At 36.7% G+C, this 27,830-nt stretch overlaps 2 protein-coding genes across 4 annotated transcripts; one reads left to right on the forward strand and one right to left on the reverse strand.

Moving 5' to 3' along the window:
- Positions 1-978: 978 nt before the first annotated feature.
- On the reverse strand, positions 979-27,716 carry LOC123563490 (uncharacterized). 3 transcript variants are annotated; one of them, XM_045356322.2, is made up of 13 exons: positions 27,597-27,716; positions 19,008-19,110; positions 17,994-18,068; positions 17,165-17,244; positions 15,534-15,595; positions 14,641-14,738; positions 13,416-13,526; positions 12,583-12,702; positions 11,789-11,949; positions 3,974-4,075; positions 3,445-3,636; positions 2,795-2,957; positions 979-2,292 (listed from the first exon to the last, which is right to left on the reverse strand). In XM_045356322.2, exons 2-13 carry the CDS (start codon positions 19,107-19,109, stop codon positions 2,227-2,229), a joined length of 1,332 nt encoding a protein of 443 aa, XP_045212257.2. In that variant the 5' UTR covers position 19,110; positions 27,597-27,716; the 3' UTR covers positions 979-2,226. The 3 variants fall into 3 exon arrangements, with proteins under 3 accessions (XP_045212257.2, XP_053388247.1, XP_053388252.1); XM_053532272.1 differs by lacking the exon at positions 27,597-27,716 and adding an exon at positions 26,267-26,513; XM_053532277.1 differs by lacking the exon at positions 27,597-27,716 and adding an exon at positions 24,175-24,664.
- Positions 4,521-9,523, forward strand: LOC128545954 (uncharacterized). Its single transcript, XM_053532287.1, has 2 exons — positions 4,521-5,143; positions 8,768-9,523. Exons 1-2 carry the CDS (start codon positions 5,062-5,064, stop codon positions 9,319-9,321), a joined length of 636 nt encoding a protein of 211 aa, XP_053388262.1. The 5' UTR covers positions 4,521-5,061; the 3' UTR covers positions 9,322-9,523.
- Positions 27,717-27,830: the final 114 nt, after the last annotated feature.

Raw genomic sequence — 27,830 nt, forward strand, 5'->3', positions numbered from 1 at the left:
TTGAAACATTACACACTTACTCACTGTGATAAACTGGCTTACACTGCACAGGTTTCATAACTCTATTTTGCCTTTTTACAAAATTATGCCCCTTTTTCGACTTAGAAATTTTTGGTTAAGGTTTTATATGTAAGCTGGTATCTCAGTACCCACTAATGGGAATGGATTGAACTTCACACTCTTGTTAACTGTGATGATCTGACATGCAATGTACAGGCTCCATAACTCTACTTTGCATTTTACAAAATTATGCCCCTTTTTTTGACTTAGCAGTTTTTGTATGTAAGCTGGTATCTCAGTACCCACTAATGGGAATGGATTGACAATTCACACAACTGTTCATTGTCATGAACTGATATTCAGTGTACAGGTTTCATAACCCTGTTTTGCAATTTTACACAATTATTCCCCTTTTTCAACTTTCATTCAATTGACATCGAGTGTTGCTGTCCTCCGACAGCTCTTGTTGGTATTTATTTTGCCCCCGAAGGTGGGCATATTAAAATTGCACTGTCTGTCCGGTTAACCATATTGAGAAGGTGTGTCGCATTTATGACCTAGGTCTCTGAGGTCAAGGTCACAAAATGATGTGTGTTTTTTTTTTTGATTTTCACTTCGGGAGTATTTCTCACTAATAGTGACAGCTCTTGTTTTCTATGCTTCTCTCAAAGCTTCTTGCCCACAATTGTTCTCCGTAAGTAATTGCTAACTTCCCCACATGAATCAGAGTTGGAGGATGAATGGTTTCATACACACTGTCCTTAGTATATCAATCATCATGAAAGTGTGCCCTGTTTGATGATCAAACTCGCAATCCCTACTATCTGTAGATATGTGCTCCCCCCTACTAAGCTATTGTGAGGACAGATTGGATTCTAAAATAAAGACAAAGATGTAATCCATCATGTTTCTGGGCAATATCAGTGACAACTGGTATGTAATGGCGAGAGAATACTCGTAAAGAGAGAAGTCTGTATATACAGTTAATACTTTAATTACAATATAAGTAATTACATGTAACATACAGATGTATATCTAAATTTAAAATCTTTATCAGCAAATTAATGCACATAAAATTGATAAAGAAAGAAAGAAAGAAAGCAATCGAGGGAAAAGAAATCAAGAGGAGATAAAAAGAGGAAGTAAAATCATAAAAATAACAAAGAAGTACAAACACACCATATATGAAGCTGTTTTAACACATTCTTTCCTTTACAGCACTTAGTTAAGACAACTATAAAATTTAATTAGTATACAGAGACAATTAATTGGAAAGCCCTGTATTTGTAGTCATTCCAGTATACAAAATCTAATCTTTGGAGTATATTAACAGTTCAAATACCTCTTGTCTTATTCTGCTGTGATAAAAAAAGTTAATGCAACAGATGACTGAATAAGTCTAAAAGGGGAAACCCCGATGAACAAACAGAAATAAATTGTGAATGTTGTCAAGTATTTTATCAAACATACCTAACCGTGGGTCGTCAGTAGGGAATCACAAACTGTTTATGTTTGAAGCTGAAGGAATCTATGTTATTAAACATTTAGAAGAAAACAAATTAATATACACAGGTTTATAAACAGAAATATCCTTAATGTTTATACATGAAAAAATAAAGTCTTGTTAAAAAGACTGACTTGTGTACATCACATCTCATGTCTATTTGCCTGGTATAACTGCATTATGCTACAGTGATTGTTCCATTATTCTTGTTTTACTTTTTGTTGGGTTTAGAGTCACACCAACACAATTTAAGTCATACAGACACTTTTCTCTGTGTCTGATGATGGAAGAAGATCTCAAGTGCACCTATTAGCATATTTCAGATATAGGTGGGCACCTAGGTAGAAGCTAAGAACAATTGAGCTTCCATAAGCCAGCTTGTTGGCTACTCACATGAATTCTACACCCCCAGCAAGGTTTGGAACCCACATTTGTGTGGGGTAACTGATTTTTAGTTGGTGACATTTAACCACTAGGCTTTATAATTATGAGTATACACTTACTTAAGGTAAACCAAATGTAAAGAAAACTAAACTACATTGATTACTCATCCAAAAAGTATACAAATTTATGTAACACAGTCTTATAAACTGACATCTAATTTCAAACATGTAATCCTGTAACTGACAACCACTGCTGTAATGTAGGAAACACACAGATATCCTGGGGTCCATAAACACCATACCGTGTACTATAAGAGTTTTTAAGACTGTGAATGAAGATCACTGCTTAGCATTCTGTCTTATCTCGTCCCATTTTGTGCCAAATTCCCTGTTGTAGACATCAGTCTGAAACGAAGCATAAAATACATCTTAAAACATCACTCATACAAAAATGTTTTATTTATCAAAAACGAGAACAAAATATGTACATGCTGCGACTTTGTTTGAAAATTACACCTTGAACTGATCAAAGGAATGTACTTTGTCAGATAATGCAAATACTGAAAATACATCAAGTCACCACATAGTTGTGTATTTTCTCTTCCAATCAATATTTTATATTATTACCATGTGACCATACAAAATATTTTTGTGCTAGATACAATATATTCCAAATTGTACAAAATTTGGTGTAAACTAAACAATAAAAAGAAGTTGATTTAAAAAGTAATCATAGAAATTTTGACAGCCAATACATTTTCATACAACTACAATTTTTATGACCAACAATACTGTAGTTCATTTTATTTCATAACCATATCAGTAATTATGAGTGTTACCTGCTCTAAATACTTTATACATGACTTCCACAAAGAAGAGAAAAACACCAGTTGAAGCTACTTTTTACCTTTTCCAGAAGATTTCCATACATTTCCTTGATGTTATTGACCTGTTTCTCTATAACTTTCTGCACCATATTAACCTCTTGTTCTTTTTTCTTCTTGTACTCTAATAATTCCAGTTTCCTCTCCGAGTCATAATTTTGTTTCTGGAGTTGTCCTTCTTTTGAGCTGTCACAAAATATAAGCAATTTTGATAATAAATGTTCCAATCTCTTTCTTTGCATGTAACCGTGCAAGAAATGCCTGAAATTATGACCCATGACGAAAAAACCTGGAGAAGCAGTTGGTGGGGACACTGTTTACTGTTTAGACAGGTCATAGGTTCAAACCCAACTGCAGACATAACTGCACATTCTCACATGATAAAAGTTCAGTCAAACTGGTGTATAAAGCCCATGCTTTGGAAAGCCAGAGTAGACTTTTGTACATATCATCTTTACTCACAGGATGAATTAAAATGTAAATGTTTACTTTGAGAATGAACTAAATGACATTTATAGCCAGGTTGACTCTATTCTCAGATAGTCTTTAGCACAGATTTTATGGCTGTTTTTTTTTTTTGTGCCAAACAGCAGACTTCAGAGTGATTTCATTAAATTTTAAACTTTCGTCAAAATAGTACTACAATGATTTTTTATAAAATAAAGAGACTTACTTTTTCAATGACTCATTTTGCTCTTGAAGTACACGTAACCTACTCTGATGTTGTAACGACATCTTGGACAGTTTCTCCTGTCGAGTTGACAGCATCTGTTGTAACTGCTCTTTTCTAGTAGACATTTCTCGTTCCTGTTCCTTATACTCCAGAATCTTGTCGTGTGCCTGTGTCTTCTCTGCTTGAATCTCACTAGAGATGGAAGATTTTTTACATAAAGTTTACTGCTGATTTTAGAAGTTTTAGTGTAGTAATGGCAGCCTTTGTTTCACTCGTGTTTTCAAGTGGCTTTCAGATTCAGATTGATGTTATGATTTTCATAAGTAATAAAGATATTGTAAAAATTTCATACGTTCTGATTACCACCTTCAGGGTTCTTTGAAATGAAATGTATTATCAACAGTATTCACTTACATTTAATGAGAACTCAGAGAAAAGTCTTGTTGCAGAGAAGTTGGATCAAACAGAAGCTTAAACCTTTAGGGTAAAGATATTATAAAGTACATTGTACCAATTAAAGTTGACTTACTTTTCTTTGTTGATGCTTGTCTGCATGGCCTCGAGAATCTGTAGACCCTTTTCTGCATCTGCCCCTAGCTGTCTCTCTCTCTTTCTCTGTTCCTGTATCTCACTGTAATTTATAACAAAATATCACATGTGCAAATCTTTAAACATAGTATTTACATTGATTACACATACACTTCTCACACTTATTATCATTAATGAGCCGTGCCATGAGAAAACCAACATAGTGGGTTTGCGACCAGCATGGATCCAGACCAGCCTGCGCATCTGCGCAGTCTGGTCAGGATCCATGCTGTTCGCTAACAGTTTCTCCAATTCCAATAGGCTTTAAAAGCGAACAGCATGGATCCTGACCAGACTGCGCAGATGCGCAGGCTGGTCTGGATCCATGCTGGTCGCAAACCCACTATGTTGGTTTTCTCATGGCACAGCTCATTTTTAGTTTATTTTTGATTTGTTTGGTTTTACACAACACCGACACAATTTAGGTCATACGGCATCTTTTCCAACTTTTAACAATGGAGAAGTTCACTGGTGCCCTTTCAGACATTATTTCATGATGGGTAGGCTCCTGGGTTGAACCTCTGACCTTCCATAAGCCTGCTGCATGGCTTCCTCACATGCAGAATTATACACTCTAAGAGAGGATCTGACCAACATCAGTGCAGGGCAAAAAATTTGAAGACAGAGACCTTAACCACTCCGTGGTGGAGTCCCTGCAAATAATATAAAGTACACTCAATGACAGCTTTTTTGGATTTCATACAAGTACTTAAACATTTCAAAGGGATTATACAGACGTTGGTCAAATGTATACTTTTGACAACAGATAAGGGGACAAATTAAATCCTGAATAAGACCCATTATTTCTGATTAGCAAATAATGGTTTTTATTTTTGCGCACGAAGCGTCGTGCGTACTCATGGTTACTGGTGGTGTAATTCATTCGGATGTATTCGTATATTGATAGTGCAAACTTCCGTTTCCGATTTCTTTCAATCTCGTGCTATCCAACGGACAACATCGCTTTTCAAAGTTATAAAAATATCTAAGTAAATCTACGTTATATACCACCCTTCTTGATATAGAATCATGCCGGGCAGAGGCAAAGGCGTGAAGAGGAAAACACGAGCAGCAGATTCTGAAAATTCTAGATTGCTACAGCCAGATCCAGGTAACTCTAATTCAAGTTCTAATGTCATTGATTTTGAGGAAATTATGAGAGTTTCGGGTATTTTACCCGTTCCTAATACAGATGCAAATACTGAACAAAACAATTTGTTTGAAAATAACATTTCGGATGGAAGTAATCAAAATGACGGGTGTGGTGGTAGCGACCAATTTAGGTCAGGTCAAATCTTGCCCGAAACAAATAATGCAGAAATTCTTGAGAGTCCTACACATATGCATGAATTTAATTCGTCTGCTTATCCTTTACTAGGAGCGCAACAGAGCGTTCAATTGTCAAACGTCACGCCTGAATTAGTTCCCTTAGCAAATGACGATATCGCGGCGCACGTGCCATCATCATTAAAACAGCTGATCGCAAGGGGCGAGTATATAAATTTAGCCTTGTTGTTGAAAGGTGCTATTGAGCTAGCCGACTTTTATAGCCAGGGTAGCATTTTGCGCATAGGATCGGATGGTAAAATCGAAACTCAAGCGAAACAGTGCAAAGACAAAATAAATAGCATTGAAAAATGGACCGACGCTTTTTTGATTTACGCATCCATTTATCTGTCATCGCACGTAGAAAAAACATATGAGATTTTGCATTATATGTGGTTGATTAGGAGTGCGCAGCTAGGCAAGGCGGTTTGTCATGGAGAGATTATGACGAACAGTTTAGGCTAAGACAGGCTATCAGACCCACATCTTGGGCATCAATTAATAATGACCTCTGGTGGAGATGCGTACAAACTAGGCCGCAGTACTTGCCATCTGAAAGGCCGGCAACACCGCGTAATCATCTTTCATGTAATCCTTTCAACGAGGGCAGGTGTACCTGGCCAATGTGTAGATTTCCACATGTATGTTCCAAGTGCGGTGCGTTACACGCAGCTATACACTGCCAAGAAACAGAATAAATAATACATCACAATTCAACAATTACCCTCAAAACTCTCGGACCGGAAATTTTCGTTTTTCCAATCCCAGGGACGTGGCGCATTCAGAGGTCAGTTCAGGGGTCAGTTCAGAGCGCCCATTAAAAAATAAATCGGAGAGGTTGGCTCAAAATTTAGATTTGATTAACTTAGCTTATACGCCAATAAATTTGTCCGCATTGCGTCGTTATTTATCAGAGTACAAACATAAAAATTCTGAAGTTTTGTTGAGCGGTTTTCTTAATGGTTTTAATATGCATTACGAGGGTCCGGTAGTGTCCAGGGAAAGCAAAAACTTACGATCTGCTTTATCGAATCCTGATATCGTTCAGCAAAAATTAGATAAAGAAATAAACGCTGGAAGAATGGCCGGCCCGTATTTAGAAAAACCTCTTTCAAATCTCATAGTTTCGCCTGTGGGCCTGGTACCTAAGAAAACTCATGGGGAATTCAGACTTATCCACCATCTTTCATTTCCAGAGGGAGAATCAGTTAATGACTATATTGATACAAAATTTTGTTCCGTGACGTACACTAATTTTGACGCAGCAGTGACTATGATTCAGGAATTTGGCAGACACTGTAAACTTTTCAAAATGGACCTCAAAAATGCATTTCGCTTGTTACCAATAAGAGTGCAAGATTTTAAATTACTTGGTATAAAATTCAATAACTTTTATTATGTAGATAAAGCCCTCCCTTTTGGCGCATCTGTAAGCTGCAAAACATTCGAACAGTTTTCAACCTTCTTGGAATTTGTCGTTAAAACAAGCTGACGTCAGGGCAGCTGATTCATTATCTTGATGACTTCTTGGGTGGAGACAGAACAATGCCTTTATGTAAATATGTCATGGATACATTTACAAATTGCATGAAGGATTTAAATGTACCGTTAGCAGACGAGAAAACCGAGGGTCCGTCTGAAATTATTGTATTTTTAGGATTAACTCTTGATTCAGATAAAATGCAGGTGCGTATCCCCATAGAAAAAATCGAGGAGGTAGTCGGTAAAATTAAAATCATTTTAGGCAAAAACAAAGTGACTTTACGCGAAATGCAATCCCTCATTGGTTCGCTTAACTTCTGCTGCCGGGCAATTGTTGCCGGTAGACCGTTTTGCCGGCATTTAATCAATGCAACTTGTGGCCTATCTAAGCCATTTTATCACATCAGAATCAATACAGGCATAAAGCTGGATTTGCAAATGTGGCTGTCATTTTTTGAAAACCATAACGGCATCTCCGTTTTCCATGACAGATATTGGTTATCGAACTCGGATGTACAATTATTCACTGATAGCGCAGGAGGAAATGGGCTTGGTTTTGGCATCTTTTTTCAAAATCATTGGTGTAACGCAAAATGGCCAGAGTCGTGGCATGCTGAAAAAATTACTGATAATATAACGGCTTTGGAGCTTTTCCCAGTTTTAGCTGCGATAAGTATTTGGGGACAAGATTTAAGGAATAAAAAGATAAGATTCAATTGTGACAACGAGGCGGTGGTGTATATTCTTAATACATTAACGTCAAAATCAGACCTGGTTATGTGCTTAGTTAGAGCTCTCACACTGAAATGTTTAGAGCTGAATATCATGTTCAGAGCAAAGCACATTCCGGGAAGTCGGAACAATATTTGTGATGCTCTATCTCGATTTCAGGAAACAAGGTTCAGAGAACTAGCCCCCGAAGCAGATTCGTACCCGGCACCAGTCCCGCAGTATCTCTGGAACATCTTCAGCGTACAGCAGTAGTTATTATGCAGAATAGTCTAGCAGCAAATACTTTTCAAACTTACAATACAGCACTTAATGTATTTTCTAAGTTCAGAAATTCTTATAACTTTGGTGAACAATGGCCTGCAACCTCACAACAAATCATTTTCTTCATTGCGTACTCGTTTCATAAAGGGTTGTCCCCAAAATCTGTAAGAACTTACATTGCAGGTATAGATTATTTTCATAGAATTCATTCATGGCCTCCTGTAACGGATCATTTTTTGATATCGAAATTATTGGAAGGCTGTTTTCGTTTACGGCAAACAAAAGATATAAGAGCACCCATCACAAGGCAAATTTTGTCTAGTATTTTGACAGAATTACCAAAAATTTGTTATAACGTTTACGAAATAAAATTGTTCACTTCAATGTGGCTGTTGGCTTATTTCGGTTTGTTTCGGATAAGTGAGTTAGTAGCATGCCACGCCGTAGGATCAAGTTATTGTATAAAACTCGAAGATGTAGAAATTTCACATGACAAACATTTTGCTGCCCTAACTTTGGGCAAATTTAAGACAAATCAGTACAGCCAGCCAACTATATTAAAGATTACAGCGGAGTCAGATCCGAAATTTTGTCCAGTTCAAGCACTGACAAGTTTCCTATTAATACGTCCTAAGATGGGTGGTTCTTTATTCTGTCATTCTGACGGGAAGGTAGTAACAAGACATCAATTTTCTTCAGTTTTACAAAAGTGTATTCTCAGTGCAGGCTATAACAGTGGGCAATTTACATCACATAGCTTTCGTATAGGCAGGGCAACAGATTTGGCAATTTTGGGTATGCCAGTGTCGGCTATTCAAAAAATGGGTCGCTGGTCGTCTGACGCTTATAAGTCATATATTCGTAAATAAATACAAATTATTTTCTATCCTGCCAATTATCATACTAATTATGTGAATTTATTTCTGCTCTATAGATATCTGGATTATTGGTGACTCGCTGCCTTATTGGGCTGGCGTGAGAGCCCAGCAGTTAAGTACCCCAGACCTGAAGGCACCTGCGGGTATCAGGATTGGCTGGTGGGGCATACGGGGGATGTCCTGGGAAGACTTTCGCCATTCGATAGAAGTAAATGTCTTGCTAGGTAAACCTCCTAAAATGATTCTTATACATTTAGGTGGTAATGACATAACCAAAATGCCTGTATCAGAATTAAGAGGGATAATTCAATGTGAGGTCACATATCTAAGGGAGGCTATGCCTGATTCCAAACTAATTTGGGTAAATATTTTACAACGCCTGTCATGGAGAACCGACAAATACGGAATTCAGGAAATTGAGTCAATCAGAAAGCGAATTAATCGCTGGGGTAGGCAGCAGGTCAGTCTTCATCCGCAGCATGACATTGTGTCCATTGATATTGACTATAAAACACCAGGCTTCTTCAGAGACGATGGGGTTCATTTGTCAGACGTAGGACTCGCCTTTTACTTGGATGCTGTTAATGATGCCATTATAAAGAACCTATAAATACTTTGGTCCGTGTTAGTCATAATCAATAAAAAGTCATAATTGATTTCATATTCGTTAGTTAATTGAATTAGAATTTTTGGGGGAATAAATTTTACAAATTTATCGTGGCGGCAAAAATTCAATTGGTTGTGCGGGGCGTGCGGGCGAGCGCACGTTGGAATCATTTTCCATAATTTTATACGTTATTTCGTTATGTAAATTGCGGCTGTCTATTTATCTTTGGTTTCTCCATTGGTAGTTGGTAGCGGTTATTTACATCAAATCTTCTCAAATCGTTACAATCTCAGTAATACTCATTGCCTCACATAAATCACCGGAGTCGATTTATCGTGTATGTACACAACCGCCAGTTTGTCCCTGTAAGTAGTAATGTACACCTTCAAGTTTGTCCGTTTAAGTATGCAAATGCCATTATGTCCGCATAGCGTCCACGCCCGCTAGTCTGTATGATTCAGGTAATAATGTATACAAATGCTAGAAAGTCCGTGATATCATGTAATATCGTATACATGTCGGTTGGTCCGTGTTAGTAATGCTGCCTGTACGTGTCTGTATAATGTAAACGTTTACGGTGTAAAAGTATGTAAACCCGTGTATAGGGTTACAGCATTAAGTTATGTAAACCAGTGTGTAGGTTTACAGTGTGTAAAGTTTGAAAACCCGTGTGTAGGGTTACGGTGTAAAGTCCTGTAAACCCATGTGTTTTGCTGGTTGGTTTAAGTACGTGAACAGGGTTTTGCCCATGACAGTGTTCGGTAATTCCTAGTTTCTCGTGCGTGTGTACTAGGCAATGTGTTTGTTTAACATTAAATTTGAAATTATTTGTTTACGCGTGCGCTTGCTCGCTCGTCCCGCAGCAGGTTTTCTTGGTACGACAGTGGTGACTCCTTGAGTACCTTTTCTCGCGGCCATTTCTGCCACACAACTCCTATCTACTAATCAAGCGTTTAGGTCTTAGATCAATGTGTACTTTTAATACCGTTCGTTTTATTGACATTAAATTGTGTAATTGAACAACATGTTTTTAAATGGTTTATTAAATGTGTAACATGAAATCCGTTGTTGTTACTTCGGTAGTCATAAAATAAGACCCATTATTTCTGATTAGCAAATAATGGTTTTTATTTTTGCGCACGAAGCGTCGTGCGTACTCATGGTTACTGGTGGTGTAATTCATTCGGATGTATTCGTATATTGATAGTGCAAACTTCCGTTTCCGATTTCTTTCAATCTCGTGCTATCCAACGGACAACATCGCTTTTCAAAGTTCCCACCCACCACACCCTAAGTTTGTATCTTAATGAATAGTTAATTAACAATCACATCATGATTGCTTTATATATTGGCGAGCGCACGTTGGAATCATTTTCCATAATTTTATACGTTATTTCGTTATGTAAATTGCGGCTGTCTATTATACTTTGGTTTCTCCATTGGTAGTTGGTAGCGGTTATTTACATCAAATCTTCTCAAATTGTTACAATCTCAGTAATACTCATTGCCTCACATAAATCACCGGAGTCGATTTATCGTGTATGTACACAACCGCCAGTTTGTCCCTGTAAGTAGTAATGTACACCTTCAAGTTTGTCCGTTTAAGTATGCAAATGCCATTATGTCCGCATAGCGTCCACGCCCGCTAGTCTGTATGATTCAGGTAATAATGTATACAAATGCTAGAAAGTCCGTGATATCATGTAATATCGTATACATATGTCGGTTGGTCCGTGTTAGTAATGCTGCCTGTACGTGTCTGTATAATGTAAACGTTTACGGTGTAAAAGTATGTAAACCCGTGTATAGGGTTACAGCATTAAGTTATGTAAACCAGTGTGTAGGTTTACAGTGTGTAAAGTTTGAAAACCCGTGTGTAGGGTTACGGTGTAAAGTCCTGTAAACCCATGTGTTTTGCTGGTTGGTTTAAGTACGTGAACAGGGTTTTGCCCATGACAGTGTTCGGTAATTCCTAGTTTCTCGTGCGTGTGTACTAGGCAATGTGTTTGTTTAACATTAAATTTGAAATTATTTGTTTACGCGTGCACTTGCTCGCTCGTCCCGCAGCAGGTTTTCTTGGTACGACAGTGGTGACTCCTTGAGTACCTTTTCTCGCGGCCATTTCTGCCACACAACTCCTATCTACTAATCAAGCGTTTAGGTCTTAGATCAATGTGTACTTTTAATACCGTTCGTTTTATTGACATTAAATTGTGTAATTGGAACAACATGTTTTTAAATGGTTTATTAAATGTGTAACATGAAATCCGTTGTTGTTACTTCGGTAGTCATAAAATAAATGTAAGCTGTAGCTTTTCTTCTATTGTTATACATTATGAATTTGCACAGAACTATGGATACAGAATTGACCATCAATGACTGATTTAACATTACTTTTTGCATGTACACTAAATTCAGGAGGCTAATTATTTTTGTGATCAAGCAAATACAAGCGAGAGAAATCTCAAACCCTAGTCTATGTCGTTTGCGTTCAAACTCGTCCTTCAGATAGTTGAGCTGCTCCTTCAGGTGTTCTTGCTCTGCTCGTACTTTCTCTGGAGACTGGACTATTTTCTGTGATAATTTATCTTCATCTTCTTTACTCTTCAATATTGCACACTTCAACTGGTCCTACAATATAACATTGACTATAGTGAACAAAAGTTATACACCTGGAAACTTGTGTGACAAGGTCAAGAGGAAGCTTAAATAGAGCTGTTTTTATAGAGCATATTTCCCGCCCCAACAAAAACCCATCATAGGTAATTGGGTGTACAATTTTCCATATCAGTATGCTGTGACCATGGCCTTTGTCAAATTGATCCCCTGGCGAATCAAGTTATAAAACTTGATGGCTATTGAGGAGATGTCAGCTGAAGATTTTTCTATTTTTAGTTCTAGTGGCCCCTGTGCACAACCAAGCTGAACCATTTGCAAAACTTTAAGACCATTCAAAGAACATCCAGGCCAAGTTTATCATTTTCTCACATATGGTTTCAGAATAAATGCTGTTTAAAGAAACAATTGCAGCACAGACATATGACTTCTGCAATAAAATGTACAAAGAAATTGTCGGTAATTGTGATTTAGACATTTTTGGAATGATTCTATTAAATTCAAAAGCACATACTGCTTAAAACGACTTGGCAACATGGAAAAAAAATCACCATAAACCTGCTTTAGTCCACGTAAGTATCACATAATACAAGCTAATCAATTCTGCAATCTGCAGTTATAAACAAGCCATTAATAAACAAGATTTACCACTTTAGCTTTTTTTTCTGCAATTCTGGTTTTAATGTCCATGATTCCCATTTGTATGGTCTGCTTGTTTCTGTGATGTTCCTGCATTGTCAACGTCTTCTTCTCTACCTCATCCTGAACCTGATACAATATATAATAACATCTTCAGAAACTACTTCTTGGAACATACCAGTATTTACTTCTTTGAAGATCTGTAAAAATCTACTGTTTACTGTCATTTCTGGCATATCTCAGTCACTACATATTCAATGATGTAGCACTTGACAATTTAAGACAGTAAAATAAAGTTTATGTTTCTATTACATCTGAAGGCTGTAGATTCTAGTATGCTCCAGTTACAGACCAGCAACAATTTTCAAAGTCACCTTTAACCTTAAACCTTGATGTACTAACCTCTTCAACAAAAGGGATCGTCACTACTGACTACAGACAATCATTCTATGAAGTTGGGAGACTGTCGGTCAAATAATGCTTCAGATATATTGATTGAAAACAAGGAAACTAAGACCTTGAAAGATATGATCAAGGTCCCATATGAAACAGGACCATAATGATTATGATCAAAGTAATCAAACAGAACAATAACAAGTAAGGTCTATATAGTAATGCTTTTAACTAGGGTTTTGTGAAAAAACATCTGGAACTTTTTGCAAGAAGTAATATAAAGTTGGGGTTATTAGTAAGCTCTGGCATGCAGTCAAGACAAACCACCTGAACAAACTTATGAAATTTCTATCAAGCTTCTGACCAAGTGGTCTATGAGAAATCAAAAGTAAGTCAAACGGATAGGACATTTAAATGGACAGGGCATTTATTTTGGTCCATTTTATTACCCTCTGTATTTCTGGTTCCTGCTGAGCACGTTCTGCTCGTATCTGATTTATTCTCTGTTTCAGTTCTTCATTCCTCTTTACTAATGTGTCATGATGCTCACGGTCTCTTTCCTGAAAGAAAACAAAATATCATTTACCCAACCAATGCTTTTGCTTCCCCACACCCTGAAAACCAAACAAGAGCTGTCAGTGGACAGCGCGCTCGACTATTCTCAGTGCTTGATAGTATAATATAAGCTATGAGTAAGACTATAACATTACAATAAGCATATTCTAAGTCGAAAAGGGGCTATAATTCAGTTAAAATGCTTGATAGAGTTGCCTCCTCCTTTTTACAGACTGGGGTCATGATGGTAAACAAGTATGCAAAATATGAAAGCAATATCTCAATGGACTTTGAAAATATTTGGGGTGGTACGCAAACGTTAACATTTATTCTAAGTTGAAAAGAGGCCATAATTCAGTCAAAATGCTTGATAGAGTTGCCTCCTCCTTTTTACAGACTGGGGTCATGATGGTAAACAAGTATGCAAAATAAGAAAGCAATATCTCAATGGACTTTGAAAATATTTGGGGCGGTACGCAAACTTTAACATTTATTCTAAGTTGAAAAGGGGCCATAATTCAGTCAAAATGCTTGATAGAGTTGCCTCCTCCTTTTTACAGTCTGGGGTCATGATGGTAAACAAGTATGCAAAATAAGAAAGCAATATCTCAATGGACTTTGAGATTATTTTGGGTGGTACGCAAACTTTAACATTTGTGTGACGCACACGCTAACGCTGACGCCACGGCGAGTAGGATAGCTCCCCTATTCTTCGAATAGTCCAGCTAAAAATACTTTTTCCATTGCACAGTGTCTTTCAAGAAAATCTAATTGGCATTCTAATGAAGTGGGTTGATTACCACAAATTTCTGACTGACCAATGAGTGGCAGAAGAATAACTGAAATTCTGAGCTCAATCTTAAAGCTGGCATGTTGACTTTTTCAACAGACAATGAAAGATTCTGTGTCATATTACTGACAAACTTACAATGATGTCTATGCTGACAGTAGAGGAATCATTATAAAACTAGTAGCAAACCAACAACACTCTCACAAAATGTCACCAAAAAGTATAATAAATTCGTTGTCTTACAAAACTGGCATACACTGTGCTAAATCCAATATCAGACAACACTAAAACTGCTGATAAACAAATTATATCACATGATTAATACTTACAATATCTGTTTTAATGTCTTCATATGTCTCAAATCGTGTGTGTTTAAACCTTAGAAAGTTGATGATAGCACTGAAAATTTTCTTCAATCTGATTGTAGCTGAAAGATAAAGAAAACAAGAAATTGTAACAGAGTTACCAATGTCCCATACATAAGGAAGTTTACACACAACACAGTCACCATAACAGTTAAAATATAGAACTTGCACATTACAATTTGACTTGTTATGGTGAACATTTAGTTAAAGTTATATCAGAATTTTATTCTATTGGTGGATGGCAATTAGACTAAACAAGGTGACCTTGACCTTAGAGCTATTGGTCTGTGTTCTGCACATGATGTATTACAGTGTTATAGGTAACATTTGTGACAAATAATATGGGATGATTGCAAGCTTATGGACAGAACTAAAAGATGAAAAGACCAACTAATCCTTGGATCACAATGTATTATCCTGAGATTGGTCCTACTAGCCTGTGTTTTGTACAAACACATTGCCTCTTCTGAGGGAAAATTTATCTCAATTTTAAATCCCTTGATGGATCACAGTTATGGACAGCAGATAAAACAGACCTTGTAAACATCTGAAATCCAATGCTGAAATATTTGCATACTGTCATTTTACAACTAACTATTTATAGTTCAAGTGTGATATCGACATACAAATTAACATGCTTGGGCCTTGCAACAAACATGCTCGGTGAACACCTGTGTCAAGTATCTTAAAAAGCGTAGACAGATGGCAGAAATATGGACTGGACACAAAATGTAAAGTACAGACAATGTCAAAATTTCAATGAAAATGTGCTTATTTTTTCAACAAAAGAGGCAGAGGACATTTAACCACATTTAACAGGTGTTGTGTTCAAAGAAGGCCATGGTACAATTACTTACTGGGGGTTATAATGTCTCCACCACTGAAGTCATTTACATACAAAGATGGCATTACTTTCCTCCTGAAATTCAACAATCAAATACTTCGCTTTTTGCAAAAGTTAAACATTTCCTATGTCATTACAACTAAACTATTAAGCTATATCATTCATCATACTGGTAACCACTACTATCTTAAAATACGAACAACTTTACAGATCAAAATTTACGTAATGTAGACAAAAACTTGAGCAGCTCTTATAAAATTTAGAAAAATAAGAGATACATTATGGAACAACACTTCCAATATTAGTAGTTAACAAACTGTTTAGCTAATTCTGTCAATTACAGATCTATCCTATAGACACTTTTCTCCAGAACCAGTCATTATGTGTAAACCTTCAACCAGTCCAAGCCTAAGTCAACTGATAAAACATTTTATTTAGAACCAGTCTAAAAACTTTGGAGAAAAGTGCATGTCTCCCACAACTGCCTAATCATCTAAATAATAAGTCAGTCTTTATATACTGTTTACTCACTACAAATATACCTTTGAAGAGTAAAAAGGCTGATTTTGGGTAATTCAAGGGCCATAATTCTGAAGTGCCTCGGGCGATTTGGCCAAGTTATGGCCAAGGAGTTATGGTCAAAAACATTTGGTTTAAGTTTGGTGAAGATCCGATGAAAACTGTTTGACTTAGAGCGCGGACAAGAGTAAAAAGGCCGACTCTCGGTAATTCAAGGGCCATAATTCTGCAGTGCCTGGGCCGATTTGGCTAGTTATCAAACTTGGCTGAGGACTTATGGACAAACACATTTTGTTCAAGGTTGGTGAAGATTGGATGAGAAATGTTCGACTTAGAGTGCCGACAAGAGTAAAAAGGCCGATTTTCAGTAATTCAAGGGCCATAATTCTGTAGTGCCTAGGCCGATTTGGCTAGTTATCGAACTTGGATGGGGACTTATGGTCAAACACATTTTTTAAAGTTTGGTGTTGATTGGAATTAGAGCGCATGCACATAAAGGACCCTAAAAGGACTCCTATAGTACTAATGATTAGTAGTATAGGGGTCCTTTTGGGGTGATTTATGTGCCCAAGACCTGAGCGTTTTTTGGTAATTCAAGGGCCATATTCCGAATTGCCTGAGCCGCTGTTGGTTAGTTATCAAACTTGGCCGAGGACTTATTGGCAAACACATTTTGTTCAAGTTTGGTGAAGATCGGATGAGAAATATTCGCCTTAGAGTGCGGACAAGCTTTGTGACAGACAGACAGACAAACAGACACATAGACAGGAGTAAATCAATATGTCTCACACACCACTGTGTGGTGGGAGACATAATTTCACTACCTGATGGGTGGATTCAAAGCAGAATTTTAAAATCATTTAATAAGTTGCATTCTAAAACGGGTCTCCAACAATAGAATTTGCTAAAGCCATTGCTTAGTGGCGTGACAAGAACTACACTTCTCTTTATCTCATCAATACATTCAATCAAACTGAGAGCTACAACTTTGCTGAGTTGCATTCTGTTTCAAAAGTATCTTCTTATAAGATTGTAAAAAGAAACCTATGAGCCAGGGTTAATCCTTCCAGATGGATATGGAAGTTGGAACATAAATTACGAAAAGCTACATGTAGAAAAGCTTACATTGCCTCAATGAGATGCATCACTGGAACAGATTCTGAATGTATTTCAGGGTAATCAAACTCTGTTGACAACAGATGTTGCTGAAATTACAAATTTCATACTTTACTGGAGTATATTTTATATGTATAATTTTATAAAATGATTTATTTTTATTTAATATTTATTTCATAATATTTATAATGGCTTTAACATGATATGTGAAAATCTACATGAAATTTCTAGGCGTAACAAATTTGCACGAATTTTTTCATGGAAAATATGCTAAAATTATAAATCAAATGATATCCAAAAAATATAATCAAATTGCAGCTAAGAAATAAACTGATACATTCTTCTAATTATGCAATATGGTAAGACAAAGAAATTCTTCTTAAAATGTGTTTTTAAGTAAATTTGCTTTATACATGATGTGGACATTCACGAGCTCTTACATTTGTATATACTGTATGTATATATAAATAAAGTCTGATATCTATACGCATGAGTCTTTGCAACAGACTAGCAACTGATATGTTCTATGTGTATCAAAAAATACAGAATGAAAAGACAGTACAAATGAGCCGTGCCATGAGAAAACCAACATAGTGGGTTTGCGACCAGCATGGATCCAGACCAGCCTGCGCACCCGCGCAGTCTGGTCAGGATCCATGCTGTTCGCTAACAGTTTCTCTAATTGCTATAGGCTCTGAAAGCGAACAGCATGGATCCTGACCAGACTGCGCGGATGCGCAGGCTGGTCTGGATCCATGCTGGTCGCAAACCCACTATGTTGGTTTTCTCATGGCACGGCTCAAATGTAATATAAAGGAAGAAAATGTGTATTAAAAACCTGTAGAAAGGAATCCTCTGCAGATCCTGTGATTTCACAGAGACATTTTCGACAGATATCTTGCCACTGTATAGGCTAGAAAATAAAAAACAAAAGTTAATATGAATAGCAAAATTGAAAAGAAGAAGTAATTCGCTGACAATCATTAACATTACTTAACTTCAGTGGAAAGGCACTGTCTTCATTAAAAATATAAGATGGCACCCCCACCCCCCCCCCCAAAAAAAAACAAAAGCTGTCCATAAGACAGCCAATACTCAAATGTTTGAACTGTTGTCCAACAAGCATAAATATTACCCTAAATGTTAAAATATCTATTGAGTTTTAAAGTCCAAAAGGGGGCATAATTTGGCCAAAATACACGTCAAGAGTTTTTGGACTTGATGCTATGACCTAGTTTTATAACCCCAAAGAAAAATACATATTAAGTTTCAATTCAATACTTGCATTAGTTTTTGAGATAGTACCTTGCATGCAAAACTTAACAAGAATTTTCTAAAACATGTCCAAGAGGGCATAATTTGGAAAAAAAACACAAATCAAGAGTTATGGAACTTGACCCAGTGAGGTTGGTATTAAAAATCGACCTAGAAAAAAAATAATTTCAAAGCTGTATGCCTTTAAATGATAGCTATATGTACTTGCAAGTTGCATGCAAAACTTTAACCAAGGTGTGACACCAACGTGAGGGTGAGTAGAAACTAGAATAGCTTGGACAATTCTTTAAATGAAAAGCACTACTTTATTAGACAGCTGTAGGTAAAATATTTTGAAAATGAATTTAAGTTTACAAGTCTCATTTGTTATGTCAGTATGAAATTAAATTTGAAAATCAATACTTAGTGTTAAGAGTATCATGACATCTATAAATGTAACCAGCTTAAATAATATTTTTGACTCTTTTTAATTTTTAATCACTTAGAAGAAAGTAATAGTATGACCACAGAGACATTTAAATGCAGTTTCTGGGTTTTGAAAAACAAACACAATTTGAAAGAAAGCTGTACAACTTACATCTGGCTTCTTAAACCACGACTCCTGTAAATCTATGTTGCACAGTTCATTTAAACTAGCACAAATTTGTGCAGGATTCAGCTCCGGAAAGGCATAAGACATTCTGAAAAAAATTGTGTAAATTTCACTTATTGGTCAACTTGCACATATTCATAGGCATCTGGTTATGAGACGGGCTTTCAAGTGATCTTTGATGAAAAAGTATGAGAAAAGTAGGAGAAAAGTAGGAATCTGATAATAAAAAGTAGGAACTTATGAGAACACTCAGGCCCAGATTCAGAAATATTTGATTGGGGAGGTATCAGTTTAAGAACAAAAGTGTCACAGGCAAGGTGCATAGCGCCAAAAGGTTTTGAGGTACTAAAGGGGTATTCCCTTCATTTTAGGCATGGATATCAGGAGACTGTTGGACAATTATGAAATAAAGGTATGAAACGGTGGGCTCTGGTGCAGTTTTTGGTCTAAATTTTGAGGTATGGGAGAAGGCATCCTAGACATTTTAGTGGGGTCAGGGGGTTCGCCCTGGGCCCCTCGATAATTTTGAAATACAAGCATGAAATGGTGGTTTTCTGGTGCATTTTTTTGGTCTAAATTTTTAAGGCTGGGAGGGGGTCTCCTAGTCATTTTAGGGGGTCAGGGGGCTTTCCCCCTGGAAAATTTTGAAATATAGGTATGAAATGGTAGGCTCTGGTGCAATTTTTGGTCTAAGTTTTGAGGTAAAGAGGAGGTATCCCAGTCATTTTAGGGGGTCAGGGGTCTCTCCCCCTGGAAAATTTTGAAACACAGGTATGAAGTGGTGGGCTATGGTACAGTTTTTGGTCTAAATTTTAAGTATGAGAGGAAGTATCCCAGTTATTCTAGGAGGTCAAGGGGCTCTTCCCCTGGAAAATTTTGAAATATAGGTATGAAACTGTGGGTCCTGGTACAATTTTTGGTCTAGATTTTGAGGTATGGGAGGAGGTATGCCAGTCATTTTAGGGGAGGGGAAGGGGGTTAGGGGGCTCTCCCCTGGAAAATTTTGAAATACAGGTATGAAATGGAGAGCTCTGGTACATTTTTTGGTCTCAATTTTGAGGTACTGGGAGGGACACTTTCCTCAGTTAAGTGCAACTTTGATGAGTATAGGTCACTTCTCAGCAAACTTGGGGGGCATGGGCACCCTCTGTCTAGCCCTGGATCCTGGCCATCTGAATTTTGTACATTTACTCACAATTACGCAGCAGGACATAAATCACAATATATAAGGTATGTCTATTTTCATGATCCTTTGAGGTCCCCATTGTACATGGCTACCTGCAACCACTTTATGCTTCGAAATCAAGGTCAGTCTTCAACTCATATAACAAACTGTCAGCAGGTTTCTGCATGCATAAGACGTCACCAGCAGCATGTCAAAGGTCTCTAGAGCATCACAAGTACACTGCCAGTCCTTATATTATGTAACAAAATTAATCATATAATAGACTTACAACATTTGTTAACATATTTCTTCTTCTTTAGATAAACAAGAGGGCCAAGATGGCCCTAGGTCGCTCACCTGAGAAACACACCACAACACAACATATTAAACAGAGTAAACATGTTTTACCTAGTGATTTCATGGAAAAAAATATTCTGACCAATTATCATTAAAATTGGAGCAAAAATATTGAGTATAAGTAAATATTTTCTTTGATTTGACCTAGTGACCTAGTTTTTGACCCCAGATGACCCATATTCACACTTGACCTAGATTTCATCAAGGCAATCATTCTGACCATAATTCGTGAAGATTAATTGAAAAATACAGCCTCTATCGCATACACAAGGTTTTTCTTTGATTTGAACTAGTGACCTAGTTTTTGACCCCAGATGACCCATATTTAAACTTGGCCTAGATTTCATCAAGGTAATCATTCTGACCAAAATTCATGAAGATTAATTGAAAAATACAGCCTCTATCGCATACACAAGGTTTTTCTTTGATTTGACCTAATGACCTAGTTTTTGATCGCAGATGACCCATTTTCAAACTTGGCCTAGATTTTATCAAGGTTATCATTCTGACCAAAATTCATGAAGATTAATTGAAAAAATCAGCCTCTATCTCATGCACAAAGTTTTTTTTTGATTTGACCTAGTGACCTAGATTTTGACCCCAGATGACCCATTTTCAAACTTGGCCTAGATTTCATCAAGGTTATCATTCTGACTAAAATTCATGAAGATTAATTGAAAAATACAGCCTCTATCGCATATACAAGGTTTTTCTTTTATTTGACCTAATGACCTAGTTTTTGACCTCTGATGACCCATATCTGAACTTGGCCTAGATTTCATCAAGGTTATCATTCAGACCAAAACTCATGAAGATTAATTGAAAAATACAGCCTCTATCGCATACACAAGGTTTTTCTTTGATTTGACCTAATGACCTAATTTTTGACCCCAGATGACCCACTTTCAAACTCAACCTAGATTTCATCAAAAAAAGTAGGAACAAGAAACGCGGCAATGCCACGAAACCAGGTTTTAAACACTTTTCATAAGAATAAACAAGAGTGCCAGAATGTCACAATATATGCCCGTCACAGTAAATTTCTTTACACTAGCACCTGTAATTGCAAATGGAATTTTAATTTTCTAGTTGTTTACAATGTTTTTTTTTTAGAAATTATTGTAATTCTTTTATTTTTCTAAGTCCACAAAAAAAATCCTTACCAGGTAGAGATACCTTAAAATACACCCAAAATTTAAAAGTAACATCAATGTTGTACCACAGAAAAGTGGTCTTGGTTTTTCCCTAGCGTCAATTATAAAAAAGTTACAATGTCAGTTATTTATAGTAACAACTAAGGGAAGTTAATCTTTAAAGAGAGAGAGAGAAAAAAAAAAAATAATAAAAAATGAAAAATTACAAGTCCATATAAAAATCCTAACCAGATAGAGATAGCTCAAAATACACCTCAGAATTGGATGTAACATGCATGTTGTACTACAGAAAAGTGGTCTCGATTTTTCCCTACGACTAGTAATGAAAAAGTTACAATATCAGCTATTTATAGTAACAGCAAAGGGAAGTAATTCAAAAGAAGGGACCAGTGCATGACACTCCGTCTCATGATGGTGTACAATTGTGCCAAGTTACATCAAAATCCCTCCATGCATGAAGAAGAAATGCTCCGGACAAAGTCATTCTTGTATCTGACCTTTGGCCTCTAAGTGTGACCTTGACCTTAGACCTAGGGACCTGGTTCTTGCGCATGACACTCCGTCTCATGCTTGTGAACATTTGTGCTTAGTTGTATCAAAATCCCTCAATGCATGATGAAGATATGCTCCGGACAAAGTTTTCATTCTTGTATCCTTTGACCTCTAAGTGTGACCTTGACCTTAGACCTAGGGACCTGGTTCTTGCGCACGACACTCCCTCTCATTATGGTGAACAAATCTGCCAAGCTACATCAAAATCCTTCCATGCATGAAGAAGATATACTCCGGACAAAGTCATTCTTGAATTTTTCATTCTTGTATCCTTTGACCTCTAAGTGTGACCTTGTCCTTAGACCTAGGGACCTGGTTTTTGCGCACGACACTCTGTCTCATGATGATAAACAATTGTGCCAACTTTCATCAAAATCCCTCCATGCATGAAGAAGATATGCTCCGGACAAAGTCATTCTTGAATTTGACCTTTAACCTCTAAGTGTGACCTTGACCTTAGACCTAGGGACCTGGTTTTTGCGCATGACACTCCGCCTCATGATGGTTAACAACTGTGCCAAGTTTCATCAAAATCCCTCCATGCATGTAGAAGATATGCTCCGGACAAGGTCTGTGGACGCCGCCGCCCGCCCGCCCGGGGCGTTCCCATAATACGTCCCGTTTTTCAAACGGGCGTATAAAAAGTATACTGAATCACAGTGCACCACTTTAAAGCACAACCCTAACCCTAACCCTATTTTTAGTAACAATGACCTTGACCTTGATCCCAGAAACCCCAAAATCAATCCCAAGCAACAACTTTATATAAGTTTTCTATACACCACGTTTCATCATGATAGCTCATTCCTAAGTTAAGTTATTGACCGGAAACCCTTTTTCTATTTTAAGTAACAGTGACCTTGACCCCAGAAACCCCAAAATCAATCCCAGCCTTTGTCTTGATATAAACTACATACATACCAAGTTTTATTCAAATATCTTTACCGAAACAAAAGTTATTGACTGGAAACACCAGTTTGACGCCGCCGCCCATCGACCAACGACATACCCCAATCTAATAACTCAGGTTTTCGTTGAAAACCTGGTTAAAAAAGTAGGAACAGACCTAAAAAGTAGGAAAAAGTAGGACTACTTGAAAGCCTGATGAGATGGCACACAGGCAATACCGGACATCTGGACACTTCCTTTTAATCAGGCTGCATTGAATAACCTTTCTTAAGTGGCATAGAAATTTATGAAGGCAGAGGTTAGGGGTCAGGTAGAATACTGAGAACAGTATTCACAAAGAAGAGACAATATAATTGTTTTATCTTTAACAAGGGAAACTAGAGATGCTTTTGAGAAAAGCGCATGTCTCCCACAACTGCCCAATGAAAATTGACTAGTTTCTCTGGAGGGTCCAGACGAGTGGGTACAATTAGATTGTCTAGACAAATGGATCCACTCAGTAATTCAAGGGCCATAATTCAAAAGTGCCTAAGCGGATTTGTCTAGTTATCGAACTTGGCCGAGGTCTTATTGTCAAACACATTTTGTTCAAGTTTGGTGAAGAATTCAAGATCCGATGAGAAATGTTCGACTTGGACAAGCTTTGTGACAGACAACCAGACAGACAGACAGACTGGAGTAAATCAATATGTCTCCCACACTACTGTGTGGTGGGAGACATAATTATTTCAAAAGTTTACTCTCATATTTTTCTCATCGTGTAAGTTAACGGTAAGTCAAGGTTTAACATACTTCATTCTCTTAATAATGTTCAAACATATTACTGGTGACAATATATCATATGATTAAATACTTCATATAAAGGCCAGGGGTTCCACTAGACCCGAAAACCCAAGAGTCCCAGGACCCTTGGGCCCAAATTTTGAAGGGTCCTTTTCCAAAATACAGGAGTCCTGTCCCAACACGTCAATATAATTTACTATATTTTTTTATTCAATAATATGTAGATCTTTACCTAAGAAAACAATAAACCCAAGATCATGTTACAGCATAATAAAAATGTCAGTCTCAGGTCATATAGTCTCATATTGTAAACTAATATTTATCAAAATTCATGTTATTTTAATTAGGTTTTTCTTCAATATTTCATTTCATTTTTAATAACAGAACAGTGCTATAACACTCTAGAAAAATGTATCCAAAATGTACTATCCGAATACTGTTACACTTTCAGAATGTCATCGGAAAGTAGTTTTTGCTCAGTTTATTTGACAAACTAAGGGAAATCAGCGATAGTTCCTCAAATAATGATGCTACTTATCATGAAAAAACTGCATTGAAAGTCAGTTTTTTTTTAGGAATTTTGGAAATATACATATGACATCGGGTGTAATTAGACCCGTGAACGGACATTCTAAACTTATTTTTGCTTTCGAAATTCATCAAAATTTGTGAAGTTTCTTGTTGAAATTACGATATGATCACTAAACAATGGTCTAATTTAAAGTTGGCATGAAAAAATCTTGCAGGGCACTTTTCACATGCTCGGTAATTAGCTGCTTAGGATAATTTAATAATTGGCGCCTTTTTTGACAGTACACAGGATTCGCTTTATCAATTAATTTCAACACTTCATTGATTTCTTGTTACCTATGTGCACTCGCCGTGACGTAACTTGTTGATAAAAAATCAGCGAGACATGTCTACAGGAGAAAGGGCGGGATTTAGCAGAGATCAAAGGCAGGAGAGCATGACCGCGAGTGCTTATTTTGAATACACGTGTCTATCGTGGAAATAGTTTTACTGAAGGAAATTAATGATAAGAGAAAGGATTATCAAAGGAAAATGCCCCCGGGTCCCGAAGGACGCACAGGCAAGTATTCTGCCGGGTCCTTTGAGCGTCTTTTGAAAATCTCCCGGGTCCGGACCCGGGGTCCCGGGTCAAATGGAACCCCTGTAAAGGCTATATTTTATATCTAAGAACAAGAGCTGTCAGTGGACAGCCCACTTGACTATTCTCAGTGCTTGATAGTATAATATAATCTATAAGTAAAACAATAACATTACAATAAGCATATTCTAAGTCGAAAAGGGGCCATAATTCAGTCAAAATGGTTGATAGAGTTGCCTCCTCCTTTTTACAGACTGGGGACATGATGGTAAACAAGTATGCAAAATATGAAAGCAATATCTCAATGGACTTTGAAATTTTTTGGGGTGGTACGCAAACTTTAACATTTATACTAAGTAAAAAAAGGGGCCATAATTCAGTCAAAATGCTTGATAGAAAACTTTGCCTCCTCCTTTTTACAGACTGGGGTCATGATGGTAAACAAATATGCAAAATATCAAAGCAATATCTCAAGGGACTTTGAAAATATTTGGGGTGGTACGCAAACTTTAACATTTGTGTGACGCTCACGCTAACGCTGGGGCGAGTAGGATAGCTCCCCTATTCTTCGAATAGTCGAGCTAAAAATGACGGTGCACTAGACCTCAGGTCTGCTGCACTGGTGAGGGTTCGTACATACTGCCTAGATAGTTGCTAGTAGATTAAAATATTGCCTTTCTTTTAGGAAGTGTCTAGGGGTATGGATTCCTACCCCTAGAATCTGATTAGGGACTGTTAGGGGTTTTCTAGGGGTACGGACCTCCTTTTTTCTAGAGATTAAGCGTCCTTTACATTTCAAATTTTATTGAAAATGAAATAACAAATAAGACTTCATCAGTATTCAACTTAAGCTTGGATCTAAATGGTTTACAGATAAAAAAGTTCATCCGATTTATTACATTTTCCTTTGAAACATAAATGACCGAGGAACACCAAATAAATCCCCAGGATTAGAACTGGCAGAAAAAAAAAGATTTAAAGATTAAAAAAAAATAATGTTAAACATGTTGTGAAAAAAACTATTTTTAATGATAATTAACCCTTAGGGTATATATTTATGTTTTCCAAACATTTGGTAGCCCTTACAAGATACAAGGGACGTATTCACAAACAGTTTCTTTTACTTAAATTATGTCGGTTAATGGATTATTAAACAATCAGTTCCGTGCCGATTATCATTGTATCTTGTTAAATAACAAAATAAATAGGTGCTTACTATTATGCCTATTTTTTTCTGCTGAATTTAATATATAATTTATTCAATGGTTAGATTCACTCATTAATCTGTTAGGAAGTGGCTATTCCTACGGTCCCGTAAGAATAGTCTCACAGGCTATTCCTACAGCTCTCCTGTAAGAATAGTGAAATAGCCCGCAGGTGGCTATTCCTACGGCCCTATTAAAGACAGTTTTGTATGCCCATCTTGAATTGCATTGTACTGAATTAATTCCAATGGTATATTTTCGAACAAATTGTTTACTTTTCAGTATCACATCGAGAGAACAGGAAGTGATTTCGAATATAGGAAAAGGCTAATTTATGTCTATGTGTAATATTGTTGTCATCGAATGATATATATGTATAGATATATGCAACAAATCAATGAATGTAATAATAATAGTGTGAGTAATAAATATGTCATTATTCTAAGTTTACATCATGTTTTGAATATCATGTTACACGTTGTATGTTCCCTTCTGGATGATAAGACCTCCTTGAGGTATGGCCTGGAGTTTAATACAGCTATTCAACTGGATAGAATTGAAAGCTGTTATTTAACTATAATAAAATGTGCTATCTGTAACTAATACACTCTATGTGATGACAACAATATTGCCCATTTGACATATTAATTAGCCTTTTCCTATATTCGAACTCACTTCCTCTGAATGTGATACTGAAAAGTAAACATTTGTTCGAAAATATATCAGTTGAATTAATTCAGTACAATGCAATACAAGATGGACAAACAAAACTGTCTTTAGAGCCGTAGGAATAGCCACCTGTGGGCTATTTCACTATTCTTACTAGAGAGCCGTAGGAATAGCCTGTGAGGCTATTCTTACGGGACCGTAGGAAGAGCCACTTCCAATCTGTTATCAACAGTTTGTTTTACAATAAACTAATCGGCATGGACCAGTGTATTCATTTGGTGTTCCTCGGTTATTTAGGTTTTGAAAGAAGAGGTAAACAATCGGGTGAATGCTGGTATCTGTAAATGATTAAATCCAAGCTTTAAGTGAACACTGTTTAAGTCTTATTTTTTATTTCATTATCTAAAAAATTTAGATGTAAATAACCCTAAATCTCTAGAAAAAGGATTCATATCCCTACACCCTTCCTTTCTTTCTTGACTGGTTAAGATGAGGACTGACATGTATGAAGGTATTATTTAGTAGGTAACGAGAGTGTCATCATTCCCACCTATAAATGTCTTATCTTTTTTATCCGAATCTGTGCAAGTTCGGTAAACAAACACCGATGTATGTGAGGGCGAAACATTTAATATTAATGATGTTAACTAATAGAAACTCTACTACTTTTACCTGTGACAATATATACGTATATTTTTCTTCAACAGCTACAAACAAAATTGTTTAATGGACAAAAATACTTGAATACTAAAAATTCTCCTTTCAAATTAAGCGCTTGATTTTTACCAAAACAATCACTGCTAATTTACCTGAATTTCGCTGTCGGCTCTTAAGGTATTATACCACTAAATTGACCTTTCTTGAATTTTGGGCGAGAGTGGCGGTACATTTGCCTTAGAATGGGAT

The sequence above is a fragment of the Mercenaria mercenaria genome, chromosome 2 (assembly GCF_021730395.1).
Source record: "Mercenaria mercenaria strain notata chromosome 2, MADL_Memer_1, whole genome shotgun sequence".
NCBI lineage: Eukaryota > Metazoa > Mollusca > Bivalvia > Venerida > Veneridae > Mercenaria > Mercenaria mercenaria.